At 36.7% G+C, this 18,783-nt stretch overlaps 1 protein-coding gene across 1 annotated transcript in view; it reads right to left on the bottom strand.

Annotated features, from left to right (window-relative positions):
- TGFA (transforming growth factor alpha) overlaps positions 1-18,783 on the bottom strand; it is a 122,425-nt gene that overhangs the window by 15,026 nt on the left and 88,616 nt on the right. Inside the window, exons 4-5 of the mRNA XM_051973565.1 lie at positions 12,778-12,895; positions 2,074-2,223 (exon numbers count right to left, since the gene is read on the bottom strand). Of these exons, the coding sequence (XP_051829525.1) occupies positions 2,074-2,223; positions 12,778-12,895 (268 nt within the window). The remainder of the gene's footprint in view (positions 1-2,073; positions 2,224-12,777; positions 12,896-18,783) is intronic.

Genomic DNA, 18,783 nt, shown 5'->3' with positions numbered 1-18,783 from the left:
TAAAGTGTTTTCCCCTGAAGGTAATTTATTGAGTTATTTGTGCCACATTTGTTTACTTTTTTTGGTGGTTTGGTTGTTCAGTTTTTGAAAAGAACCAAAATAGTATTACTATGTAGAGTTAAGTTACTATGTGTCTGACTACAGCTGATCAGACTAACAAGCTCAAAATACTCTACCACAGGTCAGGCACATATAGTTGATGTGAACAATTGGGGTGGATTCTCAAAATTTGCACATCTTTCATTTCTCTTGAGCGACTTCAATTTTCCTTTGCCCCTAGGGCACAGTGCCTTTTCTGATAAGGGTACTACATCATGCTGGATGATCCTGTGCTAGTGTCTCACATCATGCAATCAATTCTAAAATTCTTGAGAGAGCTATTGATGATGTCTTTATATTACTTTTTCTGATCACCATTATCCATTGTCTTGGATATCTGAAAAGCAAATTATTTGTTCATGTCTTGCTTTCTTTGTAGAAATACTTTAAATATCTCCTTTTTACTGAATGTCCACCTTTTTTTCATTGATCACCTTGGGTTGATTATTTTTTGAGTATCTTTGCTCTTTGGAATACATCATTTCATTATCTTCTATAGTTTCTAATAGGCATAGAATAATCTTATATTATTCAAATTTTCTTTCTTTTACATTTGAAAGTCTTTCTCCAAGTATAAGAAACTTGAAGAACTGAACTGTTACATTTAATGACACCTGTCTTTAACTGTGTTAAAAGAACACAGGATTCTTTTAATAGGTATTTTGTTTTCTGTGTTTAGATATTCTGGGTAGTTTTTCATATATTATTCTTACATTTTGGTGTTCAGCTTTTGCAATCTGTCATGTTCTGGGAGACTGGTTTTCTTTAAATTATCTCTACATACATATTTTTTCTTAAATAATGGTCATATTTTCTTTCAATGCTACTGTTTTTTTTTTGTTTGTTTGTTTTCGCTTCTTCCAGATTGTCCTTCATTTCTGTGTGTATGCATGCATTTCTAATCAGTTGTTCTCTCTGATGAGATACTATTAATCATTTCTATTGTGAAGGTCATAAATTATGCTGTCATGATTCTTATTTCATTCTTGAATCTTTCAGAAACATTCTGTAGTATAGTTCTATACTCTTTTGGGAATCTACAGGGCTCTCTGAATATTCAGGTATTGATTCATTTTCCTTTGTCATACAATATTCAAAGATGTTTGGACTCATTTGGATGATCTGGAGATGACTTTTCCTATTCCTATTTACATTTTCTCAAGATTTTTAATGGAATTATCTTACTCCTGAGATCTTTGGTAATTTCAGCCTTTTCTTGCTCTTATATTCCCCTATCTGTCTCTGGGTTGTTCACTTAAAGTGAGGCAGCCTTTTATAGTGGAAAAAGTCTTGGTTTTAGAGTTAGAAGAACTTTTCTTATTCTACTATTGCCTCAGTGCTGTGACATTAGGCATGGTACTAAACTTTAGAGGTCTCAGTTTTTTAATTTTTAAACTGAAGAGATGGAATAACATGACCCCCAGTATCCCTTCTAGCTTGAAAAACATATGCTTCAATGACCTGAAAAAAAATTAATATAATATCTAAAATATTTTCAGGAGTAACAATCTCAGGATGGATTGTATTGACTAAGAAGGAGAGGCCTTCCAACTCTGCTATTTATCAATTATATGACCGTGGGCAAATCAATTAATGTTTTCAAGCCTCAGTTTTGCCACTTGTAAAATAAATGAATTGCACTAGGTGATTTATAAATTCCCTCCTAAATCTAAAACCTATGATTATATACTATATCATGCTGAAATGGAACTATTTTTTTAAAAGTTCACAAAACTTAGATCAGTGGTTCTTAAACTTGTTCTTAATATCCCTCCATACTATTAAAAATTATTGAGGATCTGTCTACAGAGTTTTTATGTGAGATATATTTATAGATATTTAGCATATCAGAAATAAAAACTAATTTTGAATTTGTAGACACTCTGAAAAAGTTTTAGAGACGGACACTCCCCCCTGATTCTCTAGATCACAGTTTGAGAAACACTTGTCTAGATGAACAAAGTCAATACTTACTGTATAAGTACACAGATCCCAATAAGGACAACCAAGGCTACTATGGAAACCACCACCAGGGCAGTGATGGTCTGTTTCTTCTGATTGGCTGCCACCACTGCAAGGAGATCTGCGTGTTCACATCGTGCCCCAACATACCCAGAATGGCATCTGTGGAGAAAAGGAAAGTCAGAGATGTTCTACAAGGATACCTTGGGGTGGCAATGAGATGAAGGCATTAAGATTTAAAAGGGAAGAAGAAAAGAAGAAAAAGAGCACTGGATGGAGAGGTCAGAGGACCTAATCTTGGGACGAATTTTTATATCCTATTGAGTCTAGGCATTTCAGCTTTTTAAGCAATACATTAAGGAGGGAAAAGGCTGGTGGGGATGGTGGTGGATTAGGTGATTTTTCAGGGCTTTTCCACAATTTAAATCCTGCAAATTTATGAAATAAGTCCAGGCTCATAAGTGACCTCAGTTCTGCTAGTGACTGTTACATGACCTAGGGCAGAGATCTTATTTCTAAATGTATGCAAAGGCCTATCATAATTTCTATATATCTACTTCACAGAATAATAATTGAATTAATAACAATGAATTTTATGATTCTAGGGTAAAAAGGGCTTCCAAAGGAGCTCCTTGGTCAAGCTTTACAAATAAAGAAAAGACTAAGATGCTGAGGATGAAAGTACATTCCATGAGAGCCAGGTATTTTTTCTTTTCAATAAAGAAATTATGAGAAGAGATAAAATAATTGTGCTAACTTAAATCAAATCCAGAGTTATAGAGGGGAATTAATTTTATTTTCTCTTAAAACATTTATTTAATTCTAATCATGATGGTTTCAAGAAATCATATTCAAGAAACACTGGAGTCACTCTGGAAGACACATACCTAAAGTACTTATTTGTGTGATTTTGTAACCTTCAAATCTTGGGGCCTCAGTTTTCTCTTCTTCAAATGAGGACTTCTGTACTCAATGACCTCTAAACTTCCAAATTTAAAAACTGATGATACTATGCTGTATGACCACAGCCTTGGAAGTATGGTACAGTAAAAAGATTGGAAGATTTGGATTTGGAGCATCAAATATGGATCTCAGCTTTGTTATTTGCTACCTGGGAGGTTCTGGGACAGTCACTCTCACTGAGCTTCAGTTTTCTCCCCTGTAAAAAAGTAGGGATTAGACTAGATGACCTTTAGGGACCATCTCCCTTTCAAATTTATGATCCTTGAATTTCTGAACTTCAGTTTTTTCCCTTGTAAAATATGGGAGGTCAGTTAATCTTTAAGGTCCACTCTCAATTTTAATATTCAATATCAAAATTCAATTTAATACTTAATATTCGATTTAGTATTTAACCCTAGATTTAAAAATGCCTACGCAGTGATAATTTAAGTGGCAGAAGAAGCAGCAGTTTCATGGGTATGAAAGTCTAATCCACCTCCTCTAACAGTATCAAAATTAACTTTGTGTCAAGTGCCAGATATAAAAAAATGACTGTGAGGAAACCCCTGGATTTCAGCTGGGTTTCTCCCTCTTTTGTAGAGGAAATCTTCCTTGTCAGAAGGAAGCCACTCTGGTCTTATGCACTTTCTGATGTAGATACTACACCCAAAGAAAAACTCTCATCCTGGACATTTTCATCCAGACAGTTTTTATTTCTGTCCAGAAGTCCTTCAAGATACACAAATATATAAAAACACAGGCACAACATATATTTACATATACAATTCTGTATGTAGCAATTACATTAGGAGATTTTTCCTTCAAAATTGTGAGAAATCATAACTTGGCTAAGAAGTGAACACAATCAACCATATTTATGATATGCCAACTATTCTATTAGATACATTCATGCTTTTCACTCAATGTTCTTTTTTTTTTTTAACTCAGAATAAAAACATCATTTAACTTTTTATTTTCCTTATTTATGGCAATAAAATGACTGTTACTTGTTAGTCACTACTTCTATACATAAAGATAACTCCCTTACTTTCTTATTTTAAATTTTAAAACTTTTAAGGAAATAGGTGAGACGCTGAGGTGTCATGAATGAAGCCTTTAAGCAAGGAAGAATTCTGATTCAACCTCCAGCTTAGAAAAACAAGATTTCTGAGTATCCCACGAAGGCCCTTGGGTCATTTATATATTTGAGGAACCAATTTTCCTATGGAAAGAGATGATTGCAGGAAGTCCAGAGGGGTATGGAACATGTAGACGCCTAAGGAAACTGGTAAGATTCAAACCTTTAACATCATAGTCCGTGTTAAAATGGGAATTGGTTCATGAATAGACAAAACAACTTGTGTTTATTTGGATCTAAATTTCAAAATTTAGAAAACACTTCAGATCTCAAGATATACTTTGATCATCTTTTATGAACAATGAATCAATCACTGAGACCAGAGAGGGGAAGAGGTAGTGGGAGAGTATGACATATTCAGATCTGGAAGATGAGTTTGGCAGCTGGGTGGAGGAATGAGAATAAGCATTTATTAATCAATTAGGTGATACATAAACCAGTTAGGTATAATAGAGTACTGGGCTTGGAATCAGGAAGACATATTACTGAGTTAAAATCCAATTTTAGACACTATTAGCTGTGTGACTCTTTCCAAGTCACTTAACTCTGATTAGTCTCAGTTTCTTCATCTGTAAAATGAACTGGAAAGGGAAATGGCAAAACACTCCATCATCTTTTCTTAGTAAATCCCACACAGTGTTTCCAAGAATTGGAAACTACTAAATAACAACATGCCTCTACATTATGTAACAAAATAAGTTAAATAAGTTTTTGAGAATGGAAGGCAGAAGGAGTAAATTCTCCCAAGAAGCAAAACTTCCTGAGGTCAAAGCCTGGGTTATTTGCAGAAGTCCTGGACTCCAAGGATCATTAGAATTAATATTGAAAGTTTAAAGACCTTCCAGTCTAACTCAAAGATGGAATATAAGCTCCTTTAGAGCAAGGGCCATTTGTTTCAGAACTCTTTATGATTCCTAGCATACAGTATGATTCCCAGAAGGATAGAGAGAATTGGAGTGGTGATAGTTACTTGTTAAGTATTAGATGAATTAAAATGGACTTAATTAAATAGCAAATACCAGAATATAAGCTCAGATTCTCTGGACCCAAAATTGAATGTTCCTTCCATTTCATCATAGGCCTACAGCAAGGTGGAACAAAATCTTAGTTTCTTAGGCAGTTTTGTTTACTCATTTGTAAAAATGAGACTCACCTGATTTCCATCAAGGGAAGGTTAATGAGAATTAACTGATCCACATAAAGAGCCTAGTGTAACTGGATGAAAGGGGAAGCATTCAAGCATTCCATCCAGGTGTATGCTTTCCCCCAGGTCCTCCCCTCCCCCTGTCTCCACCTTCTTCCTTTTCTTTTCCCCCAGCAGAAGATGATTAAATTGAAAGACCACAAGGATGCTTTGGTGTTTTACCAGGGGCAAATATTGTGGCTGGGTGTATTTCCATTTTTAAAAAAGAAGAATTAAAATGTCTATGAAGTAAGCAGAACCCCTCCAGGCTTTCAGACAAACTGCCAACACCGGCTGTACAATTGGGTGTTTGGTCAGAAAACCCAGTTGGAGCTTCTCAGCTTTCTAAATCTTCTCAATGTGCAGAGCCCTATGGGGGAACCAGAACCAAAGACCCAGTAGCCCAATTCCCAATCAACAAAGTGACTATTGTTGGGCTAGAGAGAAAGCTCTATCACAGGAATCTTAGAACTCAAATTGTGGGTAGGTTTTCCATCAGAACTAAATCTTGTTTAGGAAATTTCTGCTCTTATCCTACTCTCTAGAATGCTGAAATGCGAAGACTGACTCATTGGATGTCAGTGCTGGAAGGGATCTTGAATGTGATACTGATGTAGCAAACCATCAATAAATATTTATTAAGCTCTTACTACATGCCAGGTAACTGTGCTAAATGCTGGGGACAGAAAAAGGCAAGAGACAGTCCTTGCCTTCAAAGACTTCAAAATCCAATGGGGGAAACAACAAATGGACAATTATGTAAAAACAAGCATATATAGGATAAAGAGGTCATAATTAACAAGAAGAAAGGCTAGAATAAAAACTTACTGAGAAAGGCTTCCTGTAGAAGCTGGGATATTAGTTTTGACCTAGAAGCCACGAAGGTCAATACATGTAAAAGAGGGAGAGCATTCATTCTAGGCCAAAAGAATATATCCAGAGCACAGAGATGTGGGGTGTTGTTTGGCAAATAGCCACAAACCAGGTTACTGGACATAAGAGTATGTGGTGGGGAGTAAGGTATAGTAAGACTGGAAAGTTAAGAGGGGGATCTGTTATCAAAGGCTTTGAATACCAAAAGGAGGATCTTTGTATTTGATCCTGGAGGCAATAGGGAATCACCAGACTAGACTGAGTCAGTGAAAGTCAGATCTACACTCTAGAAAGGTCACTTTGATGATTGAATGGAGGATGGATTGGGGGAGGGAGAGACTTGAAGCAAGCAAACCCTCCTGCAATAATACTGGAGTGAGGTAATGAGAACTTCATCATGGAGGCAATGCTGGAGGAGGAGGGAAAAGGGCATGTAGAAGATTTGTTGCCAAGGTGAGACTGACAGGCCTTGGCAATAAATTGGATATGGCTGGGGAAGAAGGCACCCACCCACCCATCCACCCACCCACTACATGTGGAGAGAGAAGATAGTGAGGGCTTCAAGGCGATTCCTGAGTTTCAAACCTAAGAGACTAGAAAGATATTTCTTTCTATACTAAGGGAAAGTTAGGAAGCTGGAAGGGTTTAGAGGAAAAAATGAGTTTGGCTTAGGACATATTAAATTTAATAAATCTACTCAACATCCAGTTTGTGATGACTGAAAGCAATTGGAAATTCAAGACTAGAGATCAGCAGAGAGATTGGGGCAGGATAGGTAGATTTGAAAATCATTGGCGTAGAGATGGTAATTGAATACATGGCACTGATGAGATCACCCAATGTAGTATAGAGGCAACTTGGAAGAGGGTTCAGGATAGAGCTTTTTGGGGGAGGGAAGAGACATGTATAAGTAGAGGGTATGATTTGAAGGAGGATCCAGAGTATCAAAGGAGTAAAAAGATTTTCAATGGTTACTACCTAAGTTCCTACAACTGAGTCACCAACTGTTCATTATATTGTAAAATAATACTGGTCTTGGAATCAGAAGATCTGAATCAAGTGCTGGTCCTAGGAAAGTCATGTGACATCCGTTTTCATTGTAAAATAGGGGTGTGTGTGTGTGTGTGTGTGTATAAAAATAGTATTTCTACTACTTTAAAGAGCTGCTATGTATATTTTATAATCTTAAAATCCTATATGGAACTAGAATAAGCTATTATCCTTATTTTAATAATTCTTATAATGTGACAGACTCCTGTGTCTATATAAATCTAGGATATAGCTAAATCCCACCAGAGTTCACAGAAAGGCAAATGAAGTATATAGAATTCCAGTTATCCTTTGCAACTTTCAAAAGTCAGCTCCTTCTCTCAAGCTCTCCCCACTCCCAAAACATAGGCAATAATCTCTGTTCCTTATTACCACATCCACACCTTTGTTCTCCCAACAGGACTGACAACTTCTCCTTTGAGGTTCATGGCTTTAGATTATACAATCTAAATTCTGAATTCTGTTATTTCTCCTTAATAATTTTAGTCTCTCCTATAATGTTATTCTTAATCCCAAATAGCTGATGTTTACTGAGCACTGAATATGGGCAAAGCACAATGTAAAGTGCTGAGATATAAAGGAAAAAAAATTAACAAAAAAACCATTCTATCCTCAGAAAAGTTTATATTTTCTAGCATGAACATAAATAAGCAAAAATAAGTTAATAACTGAAAGGGACTTTGGAGATTCCCTCCAACTGTTATACAAAGTCTGAATTCATTTGCCATAATCCCAAGAGGTTGGAGTCAGATTCTGGAGGACTTTAAATGCCTGGTTGAGAAGTTTGTGTTTTCTTTATCACAGAGCTGGTAAAGAGTCACTAAGGATTTTTCAGATTTGTGCTTTAAGATGATTTCAGCAGATGTGCAGACCATGGCTTGGAAAAGAGAGAGATTAGAAGCAAGGAGACCAATTAGGAGCCTACTGCAATAGTTCAGACCAGAGGTGATAAAGTTTTGGATTAGATTGTTGGCCATATGAATTGAGTGAAGAGAAAAAAATGTGGGAAAACATTGTGGGGTAAAATTAGATAACAGGCAACTGCTTGGATGGGAGGAGTGAGGGAAACAGAGGAGCATTTTGTGACCCTGGGGGACAGAAGGACTATGGTGCTTTTCCAGAGCCTTAATTAGGAATTCTGGCACTTGCAAGAGTCAGTACTCAAGGTATTGGGATGGTTAGCAACAAAAAGAGGTGGAGAAAGAAATGATCATTCTTATGTTTGGTTGAATTAGACTGGCAGTAATGATTGAGTAGCAATAAAGTCAGGATGTTTGAAGTGGGCAGGAGTTGAGGTGGAAAAGACTTATTTACGTGAGGACTTGGTGGAAATGAAAGGAGAATGACCTTTAGTACTATAGGTGACAGCTACAAAGAAATAGACAGGAAAAAATGAACTTTAGAGAAGTATCTGCTGAGAAAGAGGATCTAAAAGGAGTATGAAGTAAAAAGTAATTCTCCATTTATGCCTGGTAGGCCTGTGTGTCAGACAGTGATGATGCTACATGCTGTGTTCAGTAAAAACATAAAATTCCAGTGAGTAGGTTCCATCCAAAGATGGAAGGCATAAGAAGGCATCCTCCTTCTAGGAGAAAGAAGAGTTTGTTAATAAGACGGTGCACAGTGGAAAGGTAAGAGGAACTGAGGAAAGCTAGCCCTGAATTTATTATTGAGTATAAGTGTTAACAGCCTGAGGGTAGGTCCGCAGACAAGAAGATGCATCACTGAAGGCAGCCTTGGTGGTAAAGTACATCTTGAGAGAGGAACAAGATGGTCAAGACTCATGGGACCTAGGAGGGTGACAGTTCAGGGTCAGCCAGAAAGAAGAAAAAAAAAAAAAGGGGGGGGGGGAGAGAAACATTCTCCTGGATACTGGCTTCTAAGTTCCTCAACATAAATAATAACATTTAGAGGAAAAACAGGATTGGGAGATGTGGATTTTATTCTAATTTTAATAGTTGGGATCATCTTGAATTACCTTACTTGTTTCCCTCAACTAGACTGAAAGCTCATTGAGGTAGAGACTGCCTGATTTTATCTTTTTATCCTGAAACTCTAGCATAGACCATACACTAGTAGTTGCTTAACAAATGTTTGCTATAAGTAAAATGAATAGGTATCTGTTTCTTTGTTCCCATTTTTGGGCTCCCACAATCATTTATTTGACTTAATCATTCAAAAAGCCTCAGGAAGGTCCCTTTCTTGATATTTCTCAAAGTGATCTGACCTTGACTTAAATATACTCAGGAAAGAGATTTCCACTCAATTAAAAAATAAAACAACCCCTCCCCCCAAAAAAAAAAAAATCTTACCCACTTAGAAAAACTTTTCCAAGATTCACAGAAATGAAATGAGGTAACTTAGTGGGAGTATTTTTCTTGGCTTTTTGGCAAGTTGGTCTCGTACTTTTTAGTGTGAAGTAGATTCTGGGATGCTCAAATATCTGGAAATATTTTGAATAAGTATGAAATTTCATACTACATTACTGATAGCTGAGATCAACATGCCTAAAATTTTAGTTATCTTTTTTTGTTTGTTTTTATCCCCAAAGGTAGATTTTATATGGGTAGTTTGGGGGTACAAATAAAACTAAGGAACTTGGGTATATTCTTAGCATAGAAATATTCCATTCTCATTTCCCACTCATTGATATCATCATTGCTTTCAAGACAAAAGTTCTAAAGTATGACCATTTCTTTTCTTGTTTCCCACAAATTTATTTACATTGATACTGTCCTAAAATAGATATTTTTCAAATTTAAGTTTCTAATACATATAGAAATTAGGAGGGAGATATAAGAGTGGAGGTAAGGAGAGACAGAGGACTAATCTTAGATTTAAATTATCCACAGTAAATATTATCATTGGGTATCTTTGTTGAAAAGTATCTGTATATTCCCAAATCAATTTTAACTCCTCCCTTCCCTCTTGTATTTTCTGGTGTCAAAAGCCATTTTGGCTTTCTCCTGAAACTTAATTCCCAGTTACAGCACTGTACCTATGGGAAATTTGGTTCTGAATAATATTGTTTTCATAAAGCTTACATTTCTAGGACCACAATCCTAGAAGAATTACTCCCTATGACTACAATTAGCTGTTTCAATGTTCTGTCGCTCAGATATACAAATATTCATATGACCTCCTATCTTGTTCCCCAAATACAGGCTGGACTCCACCACCAGCCAAGTCTGGCTGTTATAAAGCCTGATTATGGTCTATAATCAGTATTGTTTTCAGCATATTATCTATTGCTAACTACTCAGAAAGTTTCCCATTCCCCTTTTAGGCCAAAGCTATCCTTTCTTGCCAACTAAATCTCTTCTGTAGTCCAAGGAAATAAAGACTGTCTCTCTTGTCTTTCTCATAGTCATACAGTGAAAGCTCTCTCAAATTTGAGAATGAAAGACAAAAAATTTCCTTCCTGGTCACAGTGTGGATGTCTATTTATCACCATTCATCATAGATCTAGTGAACACAATCCTGTCCAGCTCCTAGGGCATCAGTTAATGAGTGACTTAATTGGTATTTTAGTAATGCCAATATTGATGATAAGTAATAAGAATGCTATTTTTAAAAATTATGCAGAATCTTTCTTCTGAGGATATCACAGTGCTTTGCAAATATTGACTAAGTCTTGCATAATTTCTAAGAGAGAAGGAGGTAGTTGGGCTATGTTGTACTTTATCAAAAGCTCTGTAAAGGAGAAAGCCTCAATTCAAATAGCAATACAAAACTGAAATTGTCATTTAATTCTTAGCCTACCAGACTAGCTTCCAAATTACAGAAACTGAGGTCTGAACAAGACTTCATAGTTTATCTGAAAGAGGAAATTACTTGCCTAGGAAGACTCAAGACTAGTGTCCCTGTCTACAACTCCTTTCCAATCAGGCTACTTTTTCAAGGCTTTGGGGTTATATTCTATTTAATTATCTATACAAATTATCTTGGGATCTCCAACACCAACTTAATAAATCTTGTTGAATTAAGGATGATGTTGATATTCATTGTAACATTCTTCTCAAGTGCCTAGGAGCATGGAGGTGAGCATGAGTCTCAACTTAACAGGCCCCCTGAAGTTGAGACAATTTGAATATGGACTAGTTGACATTTGGAAGCAGTATGGCACTGTGATTACAGAGAGGTCCGGCTGATTCTGATCAGATAATCAACATTCACTTCCCATCTTTGTTCCTTGCTCCCTGAGTGACCCTGAGCAAATCCTAATTTGTAAGGTGAAGGCAGTAGACTACATCTTTTTTGTGTTCCCTTCTGGCTTGAGTCTATGATCCAATGCAAATAGAATATGAAATACAAGGTGATGTATTAAAAACAAAACCCCCAAAACAACAACAATTAACCAGTTTTAATTTAATAAGACATGGGAAGGGTCAGCTACATAGCACAGTAGATAGCGCACTGGCCCTGAAATCAGGAGGAAATAAGCTCAAATTGGACTTCAGACACTTACTATTTCCTAGCTGTGGGATCCTGAGCTAGTCACTTATCCCAAATGCCTTAGTAGCCCCTCCCCTCAAAAAAGACATGAGGGGTTGTAATATAAATGCAACCCATAGTGCAGCCTGAATTAGAATAAAATATGTGGGAAATATTTGACAAAATTAATAAGAAACCAACAAAACAGTATTACAGCTTAAAGTTAAGTCACTATATGATTCAAAGGAATCTTTTTCCTTGAGTTATTGGCCCCTTTTCTATATGAACTTGACACCACTGGACTACAAAATTGCAGGGAAGGACAGGGAGAGAAAAAGGGGAAAAAAGAAAGAGAGAAGAAGAGGGATAGAAGGAAGAAGGCGAGGTAAAGAGAAAGGTAAAAGGAGAGACAGAAAGGGACAGAAAGGACAGAAGATAGAAAGGAGGGAGAAAGAAGAAGAACAGAAGGAAGAAAGGAAGCAAAAGTGTGGGGGGGGAAATAGGGAGAAAAAAGAAGAAAGGAAGAGGAGAGAATAGACATAAGAGAGAAAGAAAGAAGGGAGGGGAGAAAGAAAGGGGAAAAAAGAAAAGAGAGAAGAAGAGGGATAGAAGGAAGAAGGCGAGGTAAAGAGAAAGGTAAAAGGAGAGACAGAAAGGACAGAAAGGACAGAAGATAGAAAGGAGGGAGAAAGGAGAAGAACAGAAGGAAGAAAGGAAGCAAAAGTGGGGGGGGGAATAGGGAGAAAAAAGAAGAAAGGAAGAGGAGAGAATAGACATAAGAGAGAAAGAAAGAAGGGAGGGGAGAAAGAAAGGGGAAAAAGAAAAGAGATAGGAGAGGGAAAGACATGCTATCTTTACACATACATGTATTATTTCCCCAATTAGACAGTAAGCACTTTGAAGAAAGCAACCCATTTCCTCATGTTTTCAGTAGAGTGCTTCAATGATTGCTCTTTCTTCTCCACTACCAGCTGTTACAGACCTTCGTAACCTCCTTTTGTGGGAAATGACCTATCAGGTCTACTATTTCATGCTGGTCAATAGAACCACACCTACATCTGGGAATTCAGAAATCCACAGACCAGGAGATACTTACTTACACGCTGGTTTCTCCTCTTCCACCAAAAACCTGCAGGTCCCATGAAAGCAGAACTGACTGTGGGAATCTGGACAGTCATGAAAATGTGAAACCACTGCAGCTGCCATAGGGGGACCTGCTGGGACAAGAAAAGGAATGGAGTTAGACATTAGGTGGAATACATCCTGATCATTCATTCAGTGAACACTTATAAAGTGTTTGCTTTGTGCAGAATACTATGTTGGCAGTAGATGTACGTCATCCCATTGCCCACAAAGGAATGATTGTGGGCAAATGTTACTCGATGCTAAATTTTGAGGAGAGAACACCAAATTTGTCTGAAATCCCTAATGAAACATGAGTTATTTGATCCATGTGTGAGACATCATAATGTCATGGAAAGTACATTGGACTTTTAAGGCAACAGGATTTGAATCCTAATTCTACCGTTGACTTAAGCTTGCCAAGCCTCAGTATGCTCATCTGTAAAATAGGTCTGATATTTTCAATACCTCTCTTGGAGGCTTGTTATATGATTCAAATGAGATAATGTTTATAAAGGACTTGGCTAACTTTAAAGCAATAAGTAAATGTACATTATTATTATTATACACATTTAATAGTCAATTTAAATGTTCTTGGCAAAGTCGGATGTGATGTCCACTTTATAAATTTCAGCTGCTTAAGGATGACATTTTCAACCTTTTTATTGGGGAGGTGCTGAAGGATTAAGGGTTATTGGAAGTTGCCAGAATAATTCTCTTACTTAAATACTACAGCATTTTCCATTTGAAAAACAACATCAATTTTACTAACTATTCCTCTCAACTTATTTTATAAATAAGGGAACTGAGGAGCAAGAAAGGAGTTTAAGACATATATTTAATGTCTCATTGCAAGTTTCAGGCACAGCTGGCACAAAAATCATTGGCCTAAGTTCAGAAGCAGCTGTGTCACTCTGACCGCCACCCACAGTCTCTTAAAAGCTTAAAATCAAGTCATATGTCTGTGACAACATTGCTAGAATCACACCTGAATAACATGCAGTGTATCAGAGTTGAAAAGTCCCTTGAAAATCATCTTATCCAACCTTCTTTTTACAAACGAAGAAACTGAGACTTAGAGAAAATCCAGTAAGATCCATGGTCACTAAAAGCAGTGGAAAAAAAACTGGATTTGAAATCAGAAGATTTAATTTTGAATTCCAGCTTGGCTCTTTATTAGCAAGTCATTCTCCCTCTCTAAAAACTCAGTTTTTCTCATCCCTAAAATGGAGAGATTAAATGATCCATTCTCCTATGAACAATCCTCCCAAACTTGTTCTTTTTTTTAGGGGGTGGTAGAATTTGAGATCTATATAAGCCTTATTTGTGACAGTTTGTCTCCTACTTCCTGGTATCCCCTATCCTACCTCTCTTCTCTAACATTCTGTATCTGAAATCAGGTTCATGCTAGAAATTACGTGTGAAATGTTGTACTCCACTGGACCTTACTAGTCAATCCCTGTTTATCTTCCTGCTGAGACGAGAAATCAATCAGACATTCCTCAGTGAACCCCACCCTGCCTGTGACACTTTTGTCTCTCACCTGCATTAATGGAACATAGGCATTTCATAGAGAATGCAAGGGAAATGAGAGGAATTTGGTATAACCTGGTTGTGTCAAGTGTCAAGTCCCAAGAGGAGCTCCTCAGAGGACCATCATTGGTCTATTTTGTGCTGCTGTTGCTGTAGTCTCAAGATGGTCACATCAAGCATAGGGGATTGAAATCCAGATGCCCTGAACTGTTTTCCCCCCTTATCCCTTACTTAAATTATGTCTGATATCTTCCCTTGTTTAATTAAAATGTCTGAAATAAGGGGGCTTAAATTCATGAGCTAGTTGGTTACTTTCACAAAAGTCTCTATATTTCAAAGTACCCTCAAGAATTGGGTTTGAATCTTTGCTCTTCTACCTAGTATTTGTAGAACTTAAGGCAAGTTATTTTCACCCTAAGATCATATTTTTTCATTTGTAAAATGAAGACATTATAGAGTACTCTTCAAAGTGACTTTCAGTTCTAAAACTATACATGGCTTGTAAATGACAGAGGTAGGATGTGGTTGAAGGCACTTCTGCCTCCCAGGGTACTTTTCCTTTTATCTAGGACTAAGGTAAGGTGGTGGCACAGCAGGAAAAAACACTGGATGTGGAGTCAGGAAGATCTGAATTCAGATCTAGTCTGTTAGCCGTGTGAATGGTTAAGTCATTTAATGTCTTTTTGGCTCAGGTTTTTCAACTGTAAAAATGGAGATAATAGCACCTACTTTGTAGAGTATTTGAATTAAATGAGATAATATTTATAAAAGTGCTTGATATTATGTTGGCAGCAGATGGAACAGTATAGGTACTAAAGAAGTACTCTAAATACTTATACTCTTTGCTTTCCCTACCCTGCTTTCTCCAGGAATTACATTTCAGATTTAAAGAAAATTTGTCTCTGGCTTTAAGACTCCTAGTTAGTGTTCCTTGGACTATACACGTCTCTTCCCATATAACTGCTAGCTTGATTATTCCATTTCTATTCTCCCACAACTAGTACTGCCCCACCTTAAAGATGAACAAACCTAGACATTTGTGATTCAATTCTGACCCAATCTTGAGGGCTTGTGCCTAACCTCATCAACATCAGAAAAGTACATGTGATTATAATGGGAAAATTACATGATATATAAGCTTATTATGGATAGGATCTGTCTCACTCTTGTATTTTCTTCCTGAGCTTTGGATCATAGGTGCTTAATAAATGTTTGTTGATTGAAGTAAACACCACTATCAATATCACTACCACCAAACTTTACTATCTTAAGCCACTCAAAAGACTTTGAGAGAATTGGACCCATTAGAGATCCAAGCAATAACAAACTTCCATTTCTAAAGAATTTTTTACTTACCAAAGCACTTTCCCATCTATTAGTTCCTAAGTAGATTGGGTATTAAATTCCCTTTTTGTTAGATAGAACTTTAAGTTTGGCAAAGTACATTGTATACATAAATACACACATATAATTTCATTGGATAAAGAAACTAAAAATCCTGTGTGATAGTCAGAAAGACTTTGAGCCTCCAAGACCAAGACCACTATCTCCACCACCATGAATCTCCTCCTCCCCCCTTTTCTTTTTTTTTTCTTTCTCCTTACTCTCTCCCCCTACCTCTTTCCCTCCATCTTTCTCTCCCTTCCTTTCCTCTCTCATTTAGAAACTTTCATCTCCCATGTGCATTCATTAATTAGTACATCCCTAATCAAGATAACTAAAACAGAGAAAAACCATTCAAGATCCCATCCCCTACCCAACAAAATCCCCAAACTTCACCTATACCTCCCAAGCAAGGAATGCCTGTGAATCTAAGAATTCTATCTAGGTTGATAACAACTTGGTTTAATGATGCTCCAAGACAAAAAGGCAGCCTTTTGAAGGATCATCATGGACTCCTCCCTCCTATTGTATACTGAAGACCACCATGCTCAAAGCTCTTTCCTATATATCCATGTCCTATTTTAGGTGTGTAAATAGCAGTCCTAATAGCCTTCCCTCATTGCCCTTCTTTTGCTTTTGGCTGTCATCCTCGACGAGTATTGTACAACCTTTTTCTTGATTTCAGGGTTGAGTGGTAAGTCTATTTCTTTTGAAACTATCTCCCCTCATTTCCTACCCCAACCAGTTCCCAAACACTCTAAAACAGGCACAAAGAAGAGAAAAGCAACTTGCTTAACAAAAGAATGTTAGTAGTAGAAACAGGATTAGAATACAAGTCTTTTCCTTTTCCCAGGCATTGCATACTTAGGATGCTTATGAGCTCATGGTAGGGTCATACTCTTACAATGCGTCAAAACACAATTTAAAATCAATTGTAGGTTTAAGATATATGTTCAAATGGTGGTAATAACTATAAATATGGTCTTGATAGCTACTTTTTAAAAAGAGCTCTCCCATCCATTACCTCATGTGATGGGATGGTGACTGTTGAAGGTGTGTCAGTATACCTGAGACCTCACTCGCCGATGTTACTTGCTCTGCTGACTAACCTGTGGCTCTTACTCTCATGGAAATGTAAGATCACGGTATCTAGAAGTTGGAAAGAAGGTTAGAGAGCATATGGTCTAAACTTTTCATTTTATAGGTGAGGAAAGTTTAGGCCACAAAGGGGAAAAGCTTTTCCTTGTCTCTTAAATGCTAAGTAGAGAAGACAGAATTCTTTTAAATAACAAAACTCCCCATGCGTTCTGCTATCCCTTTCTACCTTATTTCATTTTATTCATTTTATTAATAAAGTTGTAAAAGACAAAATAGTTTGCCACAAGTACTGTCTAGTATTAACCGAGCAGAAGCAAAAAGCCTTGATTTTTACCGTAGTCTCAGTCTTGCAACTAATTAGCTATCTGATTGTGATTAAGTGACTTAATTTTCATGGAAGGGAAAGAAGGGGGCATTATATATCAAATAGGGATAATAATAATATCTATTCTATCTCATACTATTGTTGTATCCAACTCTTTGTGACTATACATGGGGTTTTTTGGGTAAAGATATTGGAGTGGTTGATTCCAAAAAAATGCAAGGTAAACTATCAATACTTTCTGCTAATTAAAGGACTCTCATTTTTTTGTTTGTTTGTTTTTCACAACCTTGAATGTCAGTGGAGATAGAGTATTAAGAGTTGTGGTCTGTACAGGCATAGTTATACCTCTGTAGAGCTTGTATAGAGCTTTTACTGGTAGGAAGTCTGAAGCTGGTGAATTGCTTGAACTTAGGAGTTCCAAGCTGTAGCATGGCTAAAGCTATTACTAAGTCTGATGCCAACCACCTCCTACCACTCATTTCTTGCATAAGAAACATTTGAAATATAATAGATAAACACTTTAAGAAGACCTTAGGGTTGTAATTTTCCTATGACCTCTTTCTACCTTGAGCTCTGGACTTTTCATGGTACATTTGGAGTGGTATAGATCATCCCCATTCAATATTTGGCTCATTGGTATGAGCTTAGACTCCATGTCACTTCTAAAGGATCAATAAAGTCCAAATTATAGAGGTGCTAGTCACCACCACAAATGCTGGAGCTGTTCTCCCATCATGTTTTAAAATATAGCCCGAATTCAATTCAATTCAGTTATAGTTTTGTTTCAGTTACTGATTAGCTATGTGACTGGTTGGGCAAGTTAGCTATGGAAATGAAATTCCACAATTCATGTAGAAAAAGTGGTGACTCAATAAACATACTTTCCGCATTGCTTCTCTCTATCTGCTAATGAATGGAGTGGAATCAGGAACACTCAACTTTCCGAGTTCAAATCTGGCCTCAAACACTTACTAGCTATGTGACTCTGGACATGCCACTTAACCTTTTTTGCCTCAATTTCCTCATCTATAAAATGAACTGGAGAAGGAAATGGCAAACAACTCCAGTATCTTTCCCAAAAAAACTCCAAATGGGGTCATAGAATCAGACATGACTGAAATGACCGAACAATGTTTGTATTGTTTCTATGTGTATCCACATTGCTTCTCAGTACTGAATAGACTTCCTGAGATGTAAATATGGACAAATGAAATAAGAAAATGCAATATAGTTGGATTTCCCAAAAGATCTTTGGTAAGGTTTCACAAAAAGAATACTTTCCTGGATGGAGAAATATAAATAGTGGGGTCTCCAGAGAGACTTTTGTTGGGAGTGTCTCTTTTGATCTTTTGAGAAGTTATCTTCAAGAGTGACTATATACAGAAATCTCCAAACTGCTACAGGTAGTGAAAAATCCTGTCAGTGAGTTATGAAGTAAAGGAAGATATACATATTAGGGCTGCATGAATGAATCAAAAGTAGCAAATTCTATTGATGAATATGGACATGGGTAAGATACCAACCTTCTATTTATTTGATTTGTCATCCAATTAGTCTAATTTGATTTTCTATCATAATACAGTGCAACAAGTTTGAAGCCTTCTTCCCAAATGTTTGGGAAAATACTGAAATTAAATGATT

Source organism: Antechinus flavipes, chromosome 2, assembly GCF_016432865.1.
Source record: "Antechinus flavipes isolate AdamAnt ecotype Samford, QLD, Australia chromosome 2, AdamAnt_v2, whole genome shotgun sequence".
Classification (NCBI taxonomy): Eukaryota; Metazoa; Chordata; class Mammalia; order Dasyuromorphia; family Dasyuridae; genus Antechinus; species Antechinus flavipes.
Note: the sequence above shows the minus strand (reverse complement) of the source record. Positions and strands in the feature narration are given on the sequence as shown.